Source organism: Cucurbita pepo, chromosome LG07, assembly GCF_002806865.2.
Source record: "Cucurbita pepo subsp. pepo cultivar mu-cu-16 chromosome LG07, ASM280686v2, whole genome shotgun sequence".
Taxonomy (NCBI): domain Eukaryota; kingdom Viridiplantae; phylum Streptophyta; class Magnoliopsida; order Cucurbitales; family Cucurbitaceae; genus Cucurbita; species Cucurbita pepo.
This window is the reverse complement of record NC_036644.1, coordinates 303,960-324,182: the sequence shown is the minus strand read 5'-3', so window position 1 is coordinate 324,182 and position 20,223 is coordinate 303,960. Positions and strand designations below refer to the sequence as shown.

Genomic DNA, 20,223 nt, shown 5'->3' with positions numbered 1-20,223 from the left:
TTCTATTATACCTTCTTCACAATTATTCCTTTTTCTTCTTCTTTTTCTTCCCAAAGGTTTCCTTTCCTTTTCCATTTTTTTTTTTTTTTTTAAATCTTTGCCCATCTAATTGAAGGAATACTTCACTAATTTAGCTGGATTAATCTCTCAAAAACTCCACAATACACAAAATTCAAACAAAAACTCGAAACTATACAAATGGAAAAATACAAATAATATGACGTCATTTTTTAAGCAACAAAATGCGGTAAAATCTACGTCATACTAATAAAAAAAATACACAAATATATTATGTTTAAAATTGATGAATTTATTTTGTTATTTAAATTAAAAAAAAAAATTGGTTTGGGGTGGAGTAGAGTTCTAAGTATGAATAAATGGTAAAGAAAATAGAGAGAGAGAGAGAGAGAGAGAGAGGAAAAAAAAAGAAGCAATTATTCTAACATTCTTTTTGAAGCTTTTGAGATGATGGGTGGTTTGCTCTTTTGAAGGGTCAAATGCATTTAAGTGAATTCAAATAAAATAAAATAAAAATAAAAAAGTAAAAAGTAAAAAGGGAATGAGGGGAAAAAGAGAGAGAGAAAGGAGAGTAGTGGGAAGACACACACACACACACACACACAAAAACACTTGCAAGTGGAGGACCTAATCTTTTTGCTTTTTTTCTTCCTCAAAATCAATTATAATAAAGAAAAAAAAATACATATTTAATTAACAATTAGATACATAGACATGGGGGTGCACTTATTCTGTCTTTTTCATCATCAATTATTCCCCTCCCTCCTTTTTTTTTTTTCCCGGATATATTTATATATAAATGCACTATTTGCCAATTGCTAGCTTTATTGCTGGGATTTAATGCAACGGCAAGGACCCTGCTACCTATCTATAATCTTTACACAAATTTAATACCATTCAATTTTTATCATTAAAAAAAATGGCTATTCAATTATTTTTATTAAACCCTAAAAAAATTCTTCCTATTTCTTTATTTTTAAAATTCCACGCCGAATAAAATCCCAATATGAAAAGAAATTTTCGTTTCAAGTGAGGCCTAGAAGTGGGAATCTTCACGTCTTCTGACTTGCCTCCAATCACAAATTATTAAACCATAAATATTTTACTTTCTAGTATTATATTGACTTACAAATTTTATGAAATTAGTCAACAATTTTTTAAATATTTTCCTTCTAAACTTAAAAGTTCTGTAAAACAAACTCTAAATTGAATAAAAACTAAGCTTTAATGTCATTTTTCTTTCAATTTTGTTTCATTGGATGCCTATAGGAATATATTTCTTCTTTTTAACAATCTTTCAAACAAAAAAAAAAAATTATGAGAGAATAAAGATTGAAACACTTTTTAAAAATTAAAGTTATCTAAGTTTAAAGTGAGGGTGGATGAAATAAAAAAGATGCTCGAGAAAACATAAGGAACCTAAGAAAGGATAATTAATTAATTAATTAAAAATAAAAAAAATTAAAGGTATAAAAAAAAAAAGAGTTGGAATGTAAAGTTGTACCTGCATAAAGAGTTGTGGCGGCCGCTCCTCGGAAAAGGAAGATAGAGAAAGAGGATTATAATGGACGCTAACATTAAAAAATTAGTAAAGACGAAATAAAAAGGTAAAAAAATTTGTAGGTGAAAGCGTGGGGGTGGTGCAAAATAAGAATGTAGGCCTAAGAGAGCAATTAGTAAGTAATTTAATTGTTCTTAGTTAAAACACTTACGGGTAGGCGATCCGAGCCAATGGTTTGTGTCTGATGTCAGCGTTGAATCCGATCCAATGAAAGGGAGGATGCCACAAGTGGTTTCTGTCTATCTGAGAAAACAAAGTCATACTTGGTTACCGCAAGCATTGGTTGGTTGGACCATTTCTGGTGGAATCAGAGTTTTTAAGTATTCAAAAGTTTGTCGTCACTAACCCATCTTCTTCTTGTTCTTGTTGGAGTTTCCATGTGATGCATATATATATGTGAGAGTTGAAAAGAAGAAAAACACGAAATGCATACGTAAGGCTCGGGCATGCGGCTACGATTTGAAAGAGGTTCTGGATCGTGACCATGGCTTCTTTATTTTTATTTTTTAAATTTCTTTTCAGATAAAACTTAGTGGATCACGCGTTCACCTAATTGTCCAAATAGAAACAATGATTTGTTCATTATTTAAGAACGTAAGGCAAGTATTGAGATCCTTTAAAACAAAAGCCAACACTCGGAATTATAGAAGATGGTGCATACCAAGTCTTCGGCATCCTTTGGCTTCAACAAAACCATCTCCCTTTTGACGTTTTGAAGAGTATGATATGAAGCCTGAAATAAAAAAACAGTCAAAGAGTCAAAATTAAATGTGGATTTCAAGCGTTTTGAAATTCTATTGATTCAGCTCAGAAATAAGCAAAAGAAAAAGATACCAATATCATTGGATTATTGAGTAGAACATCAGTACGATCCTGTCTAGCCTAAACCTACTGCTAGTAAATATTGTCCGCTTTAATCAGTTACGTATTGTTGTCGGCCTCATAGTCTTAAAACCCGTATGTTAAAAGAGGTTTCCACATCCTTATAAGGAATGCTTCGTTCCCCTCTCCGATCGATATGGGATCTCACAATCACTTTCCTTCTCACATGGATCAAGCACGCTCTTTATCTGTGCATAAAAGTTGTTTCATCTCCATAAATTTCAATCCCTTACTTCAAGAGCTAATAAAAAGGGCTTGCTGTTGACGTTTCCAACCTCCATCCTTCATGGATTTTAGTCCAGGGATGGTGTGCCTGTTCCTGTGTAACTCCTGAAGAGTGGAGGGCTGCAATAAGACAATTGTAATTAGAGATCTCTTGGACGACAAATTTGTTCTAGAGGAGAAAATATCCTTTTCTACTGTCATAAGAAAGTGAACGCCTGAGCTTTGTATGCAAGTAGCAGCACAAATTAACAATTGGTTAGCCGGTGTAGCGTAGATAAAAACTATAAGCAAGAAAAATGCATCACAATAGCATGTGAAGTACAAATGCTCCCAACGATTGAAACAAACATTGAATAATTGTGAAAAAGAGTATGTCAAGAAACATATGGTAATATCATAGTAGAGGAGCTTCATCAATATGGTGCGCTGAGACAAAGAATCAGTCGTGGATACCAAACAAGCTGTATCTTGTAGTACTTGGTGGAAATTCACATTTTAGAAACATCAACGCTCTCATTCTAATTGTGAATTCGCTTTGGCCATTACCTCTCCGGGCATATTATCCATTGTTCTCATCAGTTGAACCAGTGTATGAACCATCTTACAAACAGAACTCCTCAAGTTCTAACTCATTGTCATATATCCCAGCTGCTAGTATTAAGAAAAAATGTAAGAAAAAATGTAAGTGTTAAGAATCACGGATCTCCAAAAAGGTATGACATTCTTCACTTTGAGTTTGAGACTATAAACTCTCATAGTTTTTTTTTTGTTTTCTCCAAAAGGCCTCATGCCAATAGAAATATGTTTCTTACTATCTTCCTCTTAATTAGCTTACATAGAATTACTCCTCCAATAATCCTCATAAGGAAGAGGTATATTGAGAAATTTGGTTCTCCATTAGCTATATCTCATCTTTCAATCTTTCAATGTTAGGAAAAAAGAGCGCCGGGTTGCAAGTTAAGTTGGATACTACGGAACACATTTCGTGCGCAGAAAGTAAAATGTTGAAAAAGATTTGAGCATTTTTCTTCATCGTGTGATTTTCGATCCCCTCAGCAGGCCAATTCCAGCCTGCATTGTGTCATGGTCATGCTTTGAAAGCATGTTGCAGGTCTACATAACTAAAATACTGAGCTACTGAAGTCTAGCAGGAGATGAAAATTAGGAAACTAAGTGGATCAGTTTAACGAGTAGAGAGCGAGCTACATTCAACAACAAGGCAAACAAACAGATTCAAGTTCAGCTATCTTTCGCCACAATTATCCGCAATAGAAATTTCAAATCCATCTCCAAGACACAAGAATTGATTAATAAAATATAATAAGTTTCAAAGGAACTAACCAGGAGACGAGAGTCCTGCTCCGTGATCTCTGCTTCCTTAAATTTCTGTGCAACAACCTGGATGAAAATATCGGTTACAGAAGTAAATTTGAAACGCAGAGAGAGAGAGAGTAATGATCAAGAAAGAAAAATATGATTCTCTGAGAGCTTGTACAACTCACCATGTCTTCAGAAAATGGAGAGATGCCTTTCGAGAGATCAGTTTCAAAATATTGAAATGGCAGGAGACGAATAAGAAATGTGGCGGGAGATGAAGATGAAGATAGATGGGTACACTACTGTTTTATATACGGCTTACAAATCTTAACCATGGTTACGAAATTAACCAGCATGGTTTATTATGCTTACGGACGCTAAATGCAAGTCCTTCGGTTTTTACTTGTTTACTAAAACGACGTGGATTTTTTTTCTTTTCTTTTTCCAATTTTTTTTTATAGATATTAGTTTATGTGATTTATTGAGATAATGAAAATTTCATAAATGGATGGTGAGGACGGGCTCATTCGTAATCTGCTCCTACGGACATTTCTAGTGATGACTAAGCATTCCTTATAAATATATGTAAACCTCTCTTTAGTAGACGTGTTAAAATCGTGAGGTTGACGACTATACGTAACGGGCTAAAAAGATAAAATCTACTGATAGTGGATTTGAAATGTTACAAATGATATAGAGCTAAATACCCAATTGGACCCAAAAAAAACCCGAATTGTGAAATCTTACATTGGTTGGAAAGAAAAAAAAAACTTCCTTTTAAAGAAATAGAAACTTCTTCCTAATAGACACGTTTTAAAATTATGAGACTAATAACAATACGAATCATGGTAAATTCATTTACCATTTCAAAACAAAAGATTCTTCCATTCAACTTGAGAACTCATGAAATTAAATAATAATAATAATAAATAAATAAATAAATAAAAGTCTACACTACTACTCGATGCCTTTTTCCTCTGTTNAGAGTTAAATAGGGAGAATATGGTTAGTTCTTATTCCAACAATCTTCACAAAATCTTAATACATATTAGCGGCTTGCCTTTCAAATGAATTCAGCGAGGGATAAACGGCAGCTGCTATTTTCTGGCGAAGGTTGAACTTTTGAGCTATAAGTGGTCTCACATCTTCAACTCCCATAAGCGTTTCCAAAAATGGAAGTAACAGAAGCAATTCTCTGTCTGAACGATCATCAAACCAGCTCTCTATTGGGATTCCATTGTCCACTTGGAACCCAAATGCCTGAAATATGTATTATATAGAACATTTCGAGCTTCATAACGAATAAAATATCAGGCGTTCTAACTTAGAAATGGTAACACGGGCGGGGTTACCTGTGGAGAATTATCGACGATGATAACGCGTGCCAAATCACGCCCGAGAACTGAGAGATCTTTGATGTAGTTCCCATCAACAAAAACACACGACTCGCGAAAAACACGGTGACGAAATATTTTCCTCTTTGGATCAAGAACATTCAGGAGCTGTTCTGCATAAATACTCTGGCTAGCTGTAAATATGATGATCTCGAAGTGTTGGGCAACTGCTTCCATGAAGTCTCTGAGATAAGGTCGGCATCGTACATAAACCGTATGCTCCTGGAGGTTGAAATTTACAGGGAAGGTAAAATCGGCATCAACACATGGCTCGAGTGTAGAGTGCACCAGAGTTTCTGCAAAATGAAGGTACACGGTGGGTTGTTTTAAAAGGTTCAATTTAAGAACATGAACGTTTATAGGCTGCATTGATTAATGAACAAGGCCCCTATATTCAACTACCCCCCACTTATAATAACAGTTTGGAATGACCTTTTAACTGCTTAAGTCCACAAAAAGTGTTTTTAAGCGATTCAAAAGTCATTCCAAATCGACCCATAATCTCTCGACTAGTTAGAAAGAAAAGAGTGGGCTATTTAATAAAAACCTTCACAATGACCAGTGTATATTCATCATAAGAAACAGGCACGATATTGGGGTTAAAACTTGTTACCGTCCAAGTCCAAAACAAGAGTCGTAGAAGGGCAACTCCGAGTCTGTTTTGGTAGTAGCATAGGTCGATAAGTTGGGACGACTGCTGATAAATCAGGCAGATTCTTGATGAAGAAATAAGGATCAAAATCGTCGATTTCCTCGTATTCATCATCCTGCACGTGAACTTCAGCTGCCATAGTATCATGGGCATGCTCATCGACACACTCAAGCTTAGAGTTCCTCATGGCAAGATATATAGCGGATACTTCAGATGATAGACCTGCATCCCCTAGATCTGCATTATGAGAACAACTAAATTTCTTGAACCTAACAGTTCAACACAACTAAATTTCATGATATCAGAGAATCTCAAATTAGTTAAAGCAAATGAGGCTTTAGTGTAATTCTTATCCTAATCACATAAACTAAAACCTAAATTAAACCTAAATTACAATCCAAGCGTGTTACAGAATAATTTTCACTCCAAAGAAAAATGTTGCTCTCCATGAATTAATTTAATCATCTACCTCCATTATGAGCTTCTCCTCCAGCGTGAGCAGATGCATGAAAAGCAGGAGAAAATATGGTTTCTGATGCAGACTTATCAATGTCATCATCATAAGCCTGCCAAACGAATTACAGATAAGAAATAACCCTCGTGGAAAGCTACACATGATGTAGGTCCGTTTGTCTAGGCAGTATTCATGAATAATTTACCTTGAAGCCCAAGGTAGCACCATCAGTTGCATCGTGGTCCAAACAAGCACCAGAACTCTCATTGCGTAGAAAATCATATTTAATGTTCAAATCGGTTAAAACATCTTCTTCATTATTTTTTGATGGCAAACCACCTGAAAATGAGACGAACAATTCAACAAAATCTAACAGGATTGAACTTAGATGGTTTAAACGTAAATGGGTTTCCACCAACCCATGAAAAGAAAAACTCCAGTAAGAGAATTACCAACAGTACGTTTTCTAGCAGAGGATATTAATCGTTCAGTAACATTCTTTTCTACAACTTGTATGGTTTCATTGTATTTTCTTTGAGATCGTAGAACTTTGGGACTGACAATCTCACGAGCAGCATTTCTCCCATGACCTTTTTTCTTTGTCTGCATTTTCCAAATTGCTGGGAAGAAGTTCCAATCTCAAGCTCACTATAATTAACAGAGATGTTTAAACGAAACTGATTTAGAAACAACTTTCACTATAATTAACAGTACTAGAGCTCAAAAATTACCAACGTACAATGAAATTAGCCGCAGATCAAAGCTAAAATTCTTTAGAAACACCCAGTCAAAGAATTTTAAATTCAGAAATTAACCACCAACGCAATATGTCAGAGTAATTGAGAGCACGTCCAACATAAAGAGCCAAATCTAAGAATTTTAAATTCAGAAATGTTTTAGGGTTTACGACAAGAACTTTAAAACATACCAAACTTCCGAATCATCAGCAGTAGATTATCGATTAATATATCCACAACATTCGAATTGAACAAACAAACATTAAAAAACACGGTGATTACAACAGAGTAAAATCCACAATCCATTGTCTGAAATAACAGAAATCACGCAGCAAGCTAGAGATCGGCAGAGTCAAGAAATGATACCAAAATTCCGGAGTAAGAAAGCTAAAGAAAGCAAAGAGAAGCAATATAAACAAGGCACAAAGCGAGAAAATCAAAGTTAAACAGTACCTGAGGCAAAACTTTAACCAGAAGAAGATCACAGAAAGCGGAGGGAAGCAGGTTGTTAACTTTGACTGATATCAGACCGGAAAAAGAGCAGAATATGAGTTCAAAAAAGATATTGAACGAGAGATCGAGCTGAAGCTGGAGCAATCAGAAGAAACCCTAGCCTGGTTTTTGCAGAGACGAAAACAGAGGATTGGATTTTAGAAGTTTGGAGGTTTTTCCCTCCCAATGAAAGCGAAAAGAGAGAGGGAAAGCAGAGGGATCGAAAATTAAGTTTCGTTCGGACAAAAGGATGAGAAGATAAATAAGTATTTTTATTTTTTATTTTTAATGAAATGTAGCTCGTCCTTTTCCTACTCGCGATAAACGTCAAAATTACCGTACTCGCTCTGTTCTACTGCCACGTTAATTGGATCCACAACTTCGTTTATTTAATTTTCGCCCTCAGAATTTGACTTTTGTTTCTGTTTGATAGGGGTCTCTATTTCCTGAATATTAAAGACAGGCCCCAATTTCTCAGTAAGCAACAATTTTATATTTATAAAATTTAGACAACTATTTTTTAAAATTAATTTATGAGGATTTTCGGTGTGGAGGTATTCGGTAATAAGGAGAAAATATTGTGGAGGAATTTGGGAATATCGGAAACTATTGGGCTAATGATGAAATTTTGGTACACCTGTTGCCTCGTTGGAGGAATCTTTTTTGAAATTTCAAAAAATTGAGCGCCGCACGGAAAAATGAAGCTGCTCTCTACGATAGCTCCTCGACCGTTCGTTTCTTACTTTCAAATTTAATCTGCTTGACGTGGTGACTCGGATGTTTGCCACGTGTAGGGACTAATATGGGCAATTATTGGTAGGCTAGTAATTGGGCCAGACCAAGTGTAAATCAATTTTTTTTTATTAATTTAAAATTCAAATATAAAAGTTTTAAAATGATATTCAAATGTCTTATTAATATTAGTTAATTTTTTTTAAATTTTAAATTTTGTAATAATATCCTTAAACCAACCAAATCCCATCTCTTAATCCTAATTTATTTTTAGATTCCATCGAAATAGGATTTTTTCAGGCATTTGCCCTCGATTCAATCGGGATTCAATCGGGAAATCGAATCGAGCCTTTCATTTTCTGAGTCATAGCTAAAAAAACACTGTTCTTCCTGAAGTTCATGATCATATACAATTCCATACACTACAAGGGTTGGTTTCAGCATCTGGTTTTAACATCAACCTTCGCCAAAACCAACAAGAACTAACCGAACCGACAATGGGGACTTTCTCCCGGTTGGCATTGTACATATAGTCAGGCAAACGCTAAAAACTCGAACCAAACCGACATAGAAATACATAGTTCAACCAACTACGAGTGCAGATATTTTCTTTACTTTATCAAAAACCGCCACCGAATATTTGAGTTTCGGGCTAATTATCAACTAAGCACAAAATGATATCAAAGCTAAGCTAGAACACTAGAAATGAGAAGCACTCATAAGCTAAATACCAGAGTGAGGTAGGCATTCTGCATCACAATGTCAAGATTCTTCTTTACTGTATCTTGGTGAGCACTTCCATGGGAGGAATTTCAGCAAAGAGACATTCCACATTCCAATAGAATAGATTTGCAGTCGCGGAGTCGAAAAGCCTCACCTCGGAGGAGGCGGTGGAACGTGGGATTTCGTCATTCCAACCCAAGCAACGAGTCCAACGGCAAGGATGATCCATCCACATATGTCATATTTGAGATCACTGCTCTTTGTCTTGGAACTCTGGTGTTTGTAAATTGTACCACAACAAAGAAAATAACAAATAACCCCTGTTGTTAGCAAGCAGATCAAATGCTCTCTACCAAAAGATTAGAGAAAACAATCCAAGCTAAATAACCTTAGGGTTTGAAGCAGCAGTAGCAGAAGCAGAAGATCCCCCACCTGAAGGCCCTGCAGTCTGCTGACCGATTCCATGCTTGTGAATCTCCGAATGAAATTCGGGTGCCTGAGACAACAGAACGATCAGAAATCAAGTAATGCCCGTACTTCCAAATAGAGATTCGGTTTCTTCCAATACTAATTAAAATTTCTCGAAACATGAACCCATATCTATCAACCAGAGTACCCAGAATATAGCAACAGTAGCAATGGACCAATTATAGCCTCTCTTTTTTCATAAAGACTGTGAGATCCCACATCAGTTGGAGAAGGGAGATAAGCATTCCTTATAAGGGTGTGAAAACCTCTCCCTAGCAGACGGTTTTAAAACCTTGAGGGGAAGCCCAAAGAGGGCAATATCTGTTAGCGGTGGGCTTGGGCTATTACAAATGATACAAAGAGCCAGTCTCCGGCGGTGTGCCATAGAGAACGTTGGGTCTCTAAGAGGGGTGAATTGTGAGATCCCATATCGGTTGAAGAGGGGAACTAAACATTTATTTTGCAGACGCGTTTTAAAACTTTGAGGGGAAGCCCAAATAGAGCAATATCTATTAGTGGTGGGCTTGAGCAGTGAGCAGAAACATTTGAAGAAGGACAAGCTTATATTGAACATAATTACATGCCACTGATCTTGAGGAAATTCATATATATATACTACATTTTATAGTAACAATCTTCAAAAGACTCTGTAATTCCTCAAAAAACTGACTAAATTTCTTTTCAAAGATATGATGTTGAAAAAATATGACAACCCTAATGGCATAAACAAAACATATGAACAATGACATGCAAATAGAGGAGGAGGAGAAGGGAGAGGATTCTAACCACATAAACAAAACCTACCTCATTTTAATGGAAGTAATCCTCAATCCAATCTTAACTCTATTATGCATGTGGCAACAAACCCGAAAGCCTAAAGCAAGGAAAACTAACAGTAAGAATCATAATACTTGCTCAAAAAAATGGACTCCATAGTTACTAATACCACACTGTCCTAGAATCCCAGCTACAACGCCTATCTTTGAAATAATTCTCTTCCAAGCAAGCTATACAAGTGCATTTCAGTACAAACTGAGAATCAAATGACAGTGCTATGTCATAACATCACCTTTGCAGTGACTTCCAGCGACTTGCGGTAAAGCTCGTTACTAGGATCCTGAGGAAAAAAATCCCAACCATTTAGAATAAACAAAAGTTACAGAATTACAAAGCTTGGATTACTTCAATAAAATCTGCATTTATCACCTCATCTACTGCCTTCTGGAAACAATCACGAGCTTTATCAAAATAGACATTGGCCTCATTTGGGTCGGGAGTCAGAAATGCATGTGAAGTGTGGGCATTTCCAAGACACCAAAGAGCATCATGCTTCGTGGGATTAATAGCCAAAGCCTCCTCCAGCTTTAGAACAGCGTCTGCACGATCAGATTTTGTTTGTTTTCATCCGTACATTTTAGTTCATCATGGCATGATACGATCAACGCAGATTCTTAAACATGTAGAAGGGTAATAAACGTACCTCTGATCATATCCTTCGAATCAGAAACATTCTGGAATTGAGATAACTCAAGCAACGCCCCGCCCCAGTTGGTCAAATTCTGAAAAATGCATGAATAGAACGATATGACGAGACAATAAACTACAGTTTTAAATAGCTTAAATTGAAAGGCAACATGAATTTCCTAGTGATATCCACCCCCTTCCCCCAGAACNACTTGGTCAAATTCTGAAAAATGCATGAATAGAACGATATGAAGAGACAATAAACTACAGTTTTAACTAGCTTAAATTGAATGGAAACATGAATTTCCTAGTGATATCCACCCCCTTCCCCCAGAACAGCAATTCAGCTAAAAGACCAAGCATACAAAAACGAGAAAACGCGACAGAAACTGGCGAAAATCGATGTCAAGTTCAGTGGAGAGTAAGATCAGATGAAGATAGATATAATAAGAAACATGAAATCAAGTAATAGGAAGGAAGGAAGAGATACATCAGCATCAAGGGGGTTGGTGGCGTAGTTAGCTTCGGCGGTTTTTCTAGCGTGCTCGGAGAGAAGAAGGTGATCAAAATCCTCCTGAGAGAACTCCATGGTTGACGAACGGAGAAACGAGAGTAAACGAGGGATTCAGAGAAAGAGCACCCGTCCCCCAATGTTTTTCTCCGACTCCAATTCTAGTGGTAGTGGCAATGGGTTCAAGTACACAGTAGGGTTCAATTTCCATCCCAGAGGGCTTTGATTTGAGCCAAAATTTGGCCCATTTTGTTACCCCGAATTGAAAATTCGCGGTATTTTAAGAAAATGGGATAAATTAATAAAAATATTTGCACTTTGTTCTATATTTTTTTTTTTTTTAATTTGTAACTTTAAATAAAAAAATTCAAAAGTATTCTCTAAAAGTATTTAGTTTGGGAAAACTATTTTTTTGTTTAAAAAATAGAGTTTTCAAAAAGTTTGATTAATAATCTTAAATTTTTTTTAAATAAATTTAAAAGTTAATCTATGTCCATAAAGGGTTCTTATTAATATTTAATAATATGATTCTTTTAAAATTTTATATGTTTTTTAAACCTATTATTAATGATAATAATATTTTTGAAATAAAGTATAAAATATAGAGATAATTTTATTAATTTAGCCCTTTCAATATTTAGCTCTTAATATGTTGTAACTGCATTCAGCTTCATTTTTCATTTTAGTTTTAGATTGCCGAGGTTTCATTCATATTTATATTACATTTTGTCGAGGAAGAAAATGCTAGTAGGAGTATATCAATTCAATAAGGTTAATGAAGATCAAAGCAAAAAACATATTACAAGCAATATATAGTCAAAAGTCCGAATGAAAAGTATTCCTATAAGTAATGCTTATCGGTTATCGGTTCAAAATAAGAATCATATTTATATTAATACAAACGTAGCACAACAAAAACAACGAAATAAAAATGACCATTTTTTACCTTCATTAGGAATCAATTAATACAAACATGTCAATATAAGTGTATACCATCAACCAAAAAATTAGAGGTTTGAATTATTCACATGATAAAAATAATAATAAATACAAATATGCCTTATTTTACTATTGAAAATGATTTTTAACTCAATCTTAAAACTAGTAAACAATGACCACATGTATATATTGTACATATATATCTACATACGTGTGTGTCTATATATGTATATGTATAGGTATAGGTATAGGTATAGGTATAGGTATAGGTATAGGTATAGGTGTATATGTGTATATGTGTATATATATAGAATAAAATTATTTTGAAAACATGGATCACCAGTTTCGTAAATGAAAGCACAAGAAAGAAAAGCAAAGAAGTTGATAAGAGAAGTTGACAGTTGCGGCTGCAAGCAATTGAACAAATCGAAAGACATAGTACACCATCAAAGTAGCCAAATCAAGAGTTACAACAGACCAACTATTCGGTAAAATAGAGTTATCATCACGTGTTTCAGTGTCCTGTGTACTAAATAAAACTCAAACAGCTACCTTTTTACTTGCATTATACAACAAAACACTCACCAATCAGGATTTTGTTGACAGCGTATGAAGTTTACACAATGCATCATCATCCTCGGCAACCCGAAAAATGGAACTTGACTTGGATTTTCCCAGCAGAAGCAATCTAATTTGATAAGAAAAAGTCCAAACCAATTCCATATATAGTGTAGAATAAGTGGTTTAGCTGGTTTAGTAAGGGTAAGGGGATGAAGGAGATACTTTTTTAGTGACTTCCAATGTTCTTGTGTATGTCAGATGGCTGTTGATGCAAGGAAAGTTTGGATGCGCTGCAGCAGTTCGGCTTTCACTGAATCTGGAACTGAAGCTGCAAGACATCATTCGAACCAGAGTCAAAATCGATTTTGGCAAGAAGAACCATCAATAAGATAAGACGATAATTAAACGTACACGTATCAAAACCCAACTCTGCAATCAGTGTGCAGCAAGGGAGCCAGACAAGTAATGTTATGGTGAAAATCTTTTAACATGATGTGCATTTTTTTCTTACAAATCTGTGAGTGTTTTGGACCAGCTTGCACATACCTCAACTATTCCCACAGACAAAACTATCATGATATGCGAGGTTTAATTGGCAGATGGTTATGAAAGTCATCTTTATTATCATGGGTTTAATTGGCAGATGGTTATGAAAGTCATCTTTATTATGGTCCTTTAGGTGCAGTTTCAAGATGCCTAACGGTTGCAAAATAATGGACTCAGTGCTAAAACTAATGGGGGCGTCCCTCATGACAACCAGTGAAAACCCCTAGGTGACTTGAATTCATTCTCTTCCGTGTTAAGCCGGTTCTTTGGAACGGTGTGAAAATCAAGCTTAGGTAGGAGTTGTGGAGGATTTCTTCTAGATTCTTACCGACTCGTTTCAGAATATCCCTCGAAAACGAAACACATATGCACACTTCGTGTCTACTTTCTATCAACCAAGCTTAACTCGTCAGTTATATAAAAGACCTGCAATATTGTTTTTTAACTTTTTTTCTGAAACTTTTTTTTAGTGGATGTTTTTTTTATCAATCATTCTCCAAGACCTAAGACCTGATTCGACTCCTTGTAATTTGATTAGATTTGAAGGAATTCTTCCAACGTAAAGGCTTTCCTACTGTTGTTGATTTTTTCATGAGATTGAAAGCTATGATCTCATATATTGATTCAGAAGGCCTACTCATGTTTGATAACAACGATTTAGTGTACTTCAAGATATGGGGTAATACGTAATAATTGTTGAGGAATGTTGCTAGCACATGGATCTTAAAGGGACAGGTCATGCAGATGAAGTTTGTTTGTTGAACCTCATCTTGGGCCATGAAAGGACTAAAACATGGAGCCTTTCTAGAATACATAACATGGAGTTTTCTTCCATCATATGTATTGATTTTTAGATGATGTGTCAGGTCAAGGATCGTTTCGGCAGGGGAAAGAGATCAACCACACACTAATTCACAGTATCTAAATCACTAGTAGTTTAGCAGCAAGCTATCATATTTTATTTACGAAAGTATACAACTACAAGATAACCATTAAACAGTTGAGTGTAGATCCAAGTTCAATTAAAGTCAAGAATTCTTGCACAAATCAGCATAAAAGCATAAATAGGATCCCAATCTTTTACCATATAAAAAACAAAAAGACAATAACATCAAGAGTGAGCGCCATGATCGCCAAAAGAGTCGTGTTCTCACAATTTTCATGATTTCACAAGCTCGATATGACAATTTGCATATAGAGTAACACACATTTTAGACCATAAATTAAAAGAAGCACCGGATATTAAAACCCAATGATAAGTTCGGATTTATAGATCATGTATAGCATATATTGATCTCACTTCTATATAAAGGGGAGAACAAGATGTACTAAAACCCCAACTTCCAGAATAAGCAACTTATTGCTATTGGTCCAAGAAGCTGATAATGAAATACAAACAGGTGGGAGGAGTTATTGCAATGCCAGAAGCCTAGAACTGTTTGCTGCATTATGCCGTTACTGAAGTTCTTAGATTAAAAAATCATTCAATCTTTTAATTTCAGGTCGAATGATAGAAAGTTGTTGGGAGATTTATGATAAATGCAACCAATAGCAACCGCTTCTAGAATGGTAAGTGATAACAAACCTCTGCCTTTAGGAGTAATGACCTGCACAAGGTCATCAACACTAACATTGTTCCTTCCTTTCTTCCTTACATACGCCCTGGAGAAACAATAGGGAGATAAAAGTCTTAGCCTCGGAACTGAAAGAATTAATATGAGCATATAGCACAGCTCCAGTTGCCGGTTGAATTAATTTCAAAGCTATCTTTACACGTAAAGCCATGCACTCCAGCTTTGTTGGAAGTAATTTCCAATATCACCATCTCGACTGAACGAGAATACACATACTAGTGATTTTTCTTTCAACAGCTTCTCGTTAATTAACGACTAATACCTAAACCTAATTTGTATCTAGACTGGCAATGAAACAAACGGAACAGGAATGAACACAGATTTCAAGAAATTTTTTGAAACAATAAATCGATAGATGAAATGAATGAATACAAAAGAGAGTAGTAGGTAGAGGAAACCTGCAAAGTGCTTTCATATCATCTTTCCAGCCGCATTCGATGAGCCTTTCTCTCAAAAGCTCTTTTAACCGCTCCTTTTCGCCACTTTCAATCAGCTACGCACAACGAAACGATGAAATTGAGTCAAAATCCAACAGAAAACAAACGAGCCGAATAAACTTCAGACCTTGATATTGATTGTTTCTTGAAAAGTAGGCTGCTGTTCTCGATCATCCTCCGGTTCGGGCGTCGGAGGCCGATTAATGGAAGTCCTCCTGTCGCGCCACAAATTAGGGCATCGCAATTATAGCCATAGAGTGAAGCTTCAACAATTAGGCCCATGGATGCGAAAATTTCAATTTCCAAAAGTGACGATCTGATGAAAGACGACATGAAATCTGACTTATGATACACTTACATTTTATTGGAAGGATTGTGATAAGAGATTCTTCAAAAGTTTCACTTTCACGGCGACAGAGCCCGTCCAACGACTCAAGCGACTCGCCAGCTGACTGGAGACGACGAGGACCGGCGAGTCTATTAATCTTATCTATTTATATATTTATAGTTTTTTAGACTAAATTGTAAACGAAACATTAAAAAATTATTGCAACTAAAAAATAAAAAGGGACCTTATTTCAACAATAAATACAATTTATGGGTATTTTTGGTAACATAATAAATATGAAAAAAAATTAATAAATTATAAATAAATAAAAAACGTATACTATTAATAATAAAAAAAAAAATATAAATTATAATATTATTTAGTTGTAAAATATATGATTNACAATTTATGGGTATTTTTGGTAACATAATAAATATGAAAAAAAATTAATAAATTATAAATAATAAAAAAACGTATACTATTAATAATAATAATAAATATAAATTATAATATTATTTAGTTGTAAAATATATGATTCTATCTATTAAGAGAAAACTAATTTTAAGCTTTTTTTATAAATAATTATCATAAGTGAAATTAAAATTAAGGGAGTAAATTTATATTTTAACCCAAACTTATAATATCCCGCCGGGAAAAAACCTCTGAAAGATCCTTAAATGCCGAAAGAGCCCCTGTAACTTTGCGTAAAAAACCCACCCACACTGCGCAAACCAAACAGTAGTTCAGGGTTATTATCGTCATATTAAAGTTTNAGGGAGTAAATTTATATTTTAACCCAAACTTATAATATCCCGCCGGGCAAAACCTCAGAAAGATCCTTAAATGTCGAAAGAGCCCCCGTAACTTTTGCGAAAAAACCCCACCCATACTGCGCGAACCAAACAGTAGTTCAGGGTTATTATCGTCATATTAAAGTTTCGAGACACATCATTCCCGCCATCGAATTTTTGCAGGTCATACAGATTCCGGGAATGGCGGTAAGAGAAATCCGGCGGGGCTATCCGTCCGGGATTTCCGACGGGACGAGTGAAGATGATGATGAAGATCGACAAGGACATCGGTAAAGTGAATTCAGAAGCCCTGCTTATAGTCTCATGCGCCACCGAGGTCTTCCTCAAGCTTCTTGCTGAAAAATCTGCAGATGTCGCCGCTGAGAAGAAACGGAAGATCGTGAAGCTTGAACACATCGGAATCATCGTCAAGAGGCATCGACTGATGAGTGATTTTCTCCTCGATTCGCTTCCTCTTCCATCTCAGCCGTAGGATGCTCCGGCGAAGGATGAGAATCGTGATCAATTGGAATAAAAAGGAAATTCAAAGATAGAATAAATACTCGAGTATCTTCTCTATCCTCTGTTAAGACATAAGCTTATTTGAAGGCTACAATGGTTCTCTCAAACTTTATTCTGTGGGATTATCTTCATGAATGGCATTTGAGCTTGAAGTCTTGTAGTGAACACTAAGGAGATATGGGGCCAGAAAATGTGGATACCACTGAAGCTGTTTCATCTCTGATCTGAGAAACAAGGTTGTGCCGAAGAGGCGTATGCTGTTCAGGTGAGGTTTTCCCTTCCTTCATGAAAGAGGTGCTTACATTTGCTGAATTTGTGCTGTTTGATCCCAATTGCTGGATTCCTAGAGAAAGCCTTCTGTTCAAAGTTATGGCATTGCTATAACCTCCATTAATGCTAGCATTTGAAAGACGCCGACTGCTGGTGCTTGGTCTTGATCCATAGAAGCTTTCTGGCTCGATNGCCGACTGCTGGTGCTTGGTCTTGATCCATAGAAGCTTTCTGGTTCGATTGCTACCTGGGTTTGAAATTTTTTCTTCTCCTGCTAGAAAAATTATCATTAACCGTCTAAAGACCATTGCTAAAGCTTTTTGCTGCTGATTAGTTCAAATTATGTGATGGGGTTATGGGGAAAGAAGAGATCCTCTTTCAGCATGTTAATGATCCATATTTAAAAGTCCGCAGCAGGGTAACGTTGTACTTACTCTTAGTCTCATCTTCTCTTCCTCTTTTTCCTGTCTCAGGGCATTATATTCCTCCAGCATTGCTAGCAAAGGCACCTGAAAATAGGACACATGTTTTCATGAAATTAACAGATAATTTGGTATTTTTAGGAAGGAGGGAGATGCAAAGAAGAACTGGGTTCCTTTTTATATACATATTTTATGGAGAAGGCAAGGATGCTGTGATGGCTCCTGCTCACCAATAGTAGATATTGTCTTCTTTGGGNATATACATATTTTATGGAGAAGGCAAGGATGCTGTGATGGCTCACGCTCACCAGTAGTAGATATTGTCTTCTTTGGAGTTTTTCTTTCGGGCTTCTTTAAAGTTTTTAAAATGCGTCTATTANTAGTAGATATTGTCTTCTTTGGGGTTTTTCTTTCGGGCTTCTTTAAAGTTTTTAAAATGCGTCTATTAGGTAAAGATTTTCACACCCTTTTAAAGACTGTTTCGTTCTCCTCTCCAACCGATGTGGGATCTCACAATATTAGGGGTCGCATATTGATTGGAGAGAGAAACGAGTGTNGAGTTTTTCTTTCGGGCTTCTTTAAAGTTTTTAAAATGCGTCTATTAGGTAAAGATTTTCACACCCTTTTAAAGACTTTTTCGTTCTCCTCTCCGACCGATGTGGGATCTCACAATATTAGGGGTCGCATATTGATTGGAGAGAGAAACGAGTGCCAACGAGGATGCTGAGTCCCGAAAAGGGTGGATTGTGAGACCCCACGTCGGTTGGAGAGGAGAACGAAACATTCTTTACTATGGTGTGAAAACTTCTCCCTAGCAGACGCGTTTTAAAAACCTTGAGGGGAAGCCCGGAAGGGAAAGTCCAAAGAGGACAATATCTGATAGGGTTTATCGAATATCTCACCGGATTAGGTTCTTAGTTGCATGCTTTTAGAATATCATTCACGAAACTTATAATCATGTTCTCAAATGATGATTAACAAGTGACAAGAACAGTNAGGTTCTTAGTTGCATGCTTTTAGAATATCATTCACGAAACTTATAATCATGGTCTCAAATGATGATTAACAAGTGACAAGAACAGTATTGTTGAAAGGCATTATATAGCTTACCTCATCATACAAGAACACTTTACTTCTTTCTGCCTCCCAGCTCTTAGTCTTTGCCAAGAGCAATTCCACCAAAGCTGCAGTTTACATAATTTTCAAGAGGAGAAAGATAATGAAGTCATATGAAATCCTATTTATATGTTCAAATTTCAAGAAGCTCACATCTCTTTGGCTTGGAAAGATATTGTACCGAAAGATGGTCTGGCCAATTTAACACAGCCCATCTTTAAAGCCTTCCTTGCAGTTCATGGAAATTATTGCTGATATTACCTGGAATTTTGTTGACTGTTATTCTTGCTCGTTCTGCACGTCTGAGATTCTTGTGAGCACCTCTGCTGACTGAGTATCGGCTTTGGTCCTGAAAGCTCAATAATTACTACTTATGACTAAGATTTCAGTCAAGTAATTGTCTTTNCTGAAAGCTCAATAATTACTACTTATGACTAAGATTTCAGTCATGTAATTATCTTTTGNTAATTGTCTTTTGCAGCTTGCAGGAAAATTACCAACCATGCTATATTCTTCCAACCACCGCTCTTCATCACATGCTAACATCCATTTCTCAACTTTCTCCATTATAGTCTTCCGGCTAGATGCTTCTTCCTTTGCTCTTGATATCTGTTCATCCATGCTTGTTAGGAGATTGACATGATCAATTTCCCCTTTGGCAGTACATAGAAGTTAGTATCTGGATAATAGATTTGCATAAAGTATATGATATTCCGAATCATTGATGTCATTACGCACTGTACCAGAATTTATAAGATTTATGATCTTTTCCATTTCTAATCTTGAAGGTATCTCCATGTGCGATTTGTTGCATATATCTTCCAGCTCTTTCTGTTTCTTGATAAATAGCTCTTTCATCATGCTTGCTTTCAGTTGATCAAGTCTCTTGACTTCAGCCTCAGCCTTTAAATTTTTTTTCACATAATTAGCACCTAATTCATTAAATCTTCTATTTACCATTACCACACGTCTGTAGTACCTGCTCAATTATATATAACGCAAGGCTCCCAGGATCAGATATTTCAGG

At 35.8% G+C, this 20,223-nt stretch overlaps 4 protein-coding genes across 9 annotated transcripts; all 4 read right to left on the bottom strand.

Moving 5' to 3' along the window:
• Window positions 1-4,995: 4,995 nt before the first annotated feature.
• LOC111799201 (CTD small phosphatase-like protein 2) lies at window positions 4,996-7,969 on the bottom strand. 3 transcript variants are annotated; one of them, XM_023682641.1, is made up of 7 exons: window positions 7,694-7,969; window positions 6,956-7,151; window positions 6,709-6,842; window positions 6,519-6,615; window positions 6,011-6,286; window positions 5,356-5,693; window positions 4,996-5,263 (listed from the first exon to the last, which is right to left on the bottom strand). In XM_023682641.1, exons 2-7 carry the CDS (start codon window positions 7,110-7,112, stop codon window positions 5,042-5,044), a joined length of 1,224 nt encoding a protein of 407 aa, XP_023538409.1. In that variant the 5' UTR covers window positions 7,113-7,151; window positions 7,694-7,969; the 3' UTR covers window positions 4,996-5,041. The 3 variants fall into 3 exon arrangements, with proteins under 3 accessions (XP_023538409.1, XP_023538410.1, XP_023538411.1); XM_023682642.1 differs by having other exon boundaries at window positions 6,011-6,280; XM_023682643.1 differs by having other exon boundaries at window positions 6,011-6,271.
• Window positions 7,970-8,831: 862 nt separating this feature from the next.
• On the bottom strand, window positions 8,832-11,699 carry LOC111798357 (mitochondrial import receptor subunit TOM20-like; the record flags this gene model as incomplete). Its single annotated transcript, XM_023681448.1, is given in 6 exon segments — window positions 8,832-9,460; window positions 9,576-9,683; window positions 10,725-10,772; window positions 10,862-11,031; window positions 11,136-11,214; window positions 11,610-11,699. Coding segments are annotated over 6 exon segments (618 nt in total), but the record flags the coding sequence as incomplete, so codon positions are not given.
• A 1,255-nt stretch (window positions 11,700-12,954) lies between these two features.
• On the bottom strand, window positions 12,955-16,235 carry LOC111798356 (transcription and mRNA export factor ENY2). Of its 2 annotated transcripts, XM_023681446.1 has the most exons (6): window positions 16,106-16,235; window positions 15,875-15,962; window positions 15,709-15,803; window positions 15,262-15,338; window positions 13,353-13,458; window positions 12,955-13,257 (listed from the first exon to the last, which is right to left on the bottom strand). In XM_023681446.1, coding segments are annotated over exons 1-5 (336 nt in total). In that variant the 5' UTR covers window positions 16,108-16,235; the 3' UTR covers window positions 12,955-13,257; window positions 13,353-13,384. The 2 variants fall into 2 exon arrangements, with proteins under 2 accessions (XP_023537214.1, XP_023537213.1); XM_023681445.1 differs by having other exon boundaries at window positions 12,955-13,458.
• A 1,163-nt stretch (window positions 16,236-17,398) lies between these two features.
• Window positions 17,399-20,223, bottom strand: LOC111798355 (65-kDa microtubule-associated protein 8-like; the record flags this gene model as incomplete). Of its 3 annotated transcripts, none has more annotated exon segments than XM_023681442.1 (8): window positions 17,399-17,843; window positions 17,894-17,932; window positions 18,093-18,167; window positions 19,191-19,264; window positions 19,458-19,545; window positions 19,698-19,849; window positions 19,940-20,099; window positions 20,176-20,223. In XM_023681442.1, coding segments are annotated over 8 exon segments (924 nt in total), but the record flags the coding sequence as incomplete, so codon positions are not given.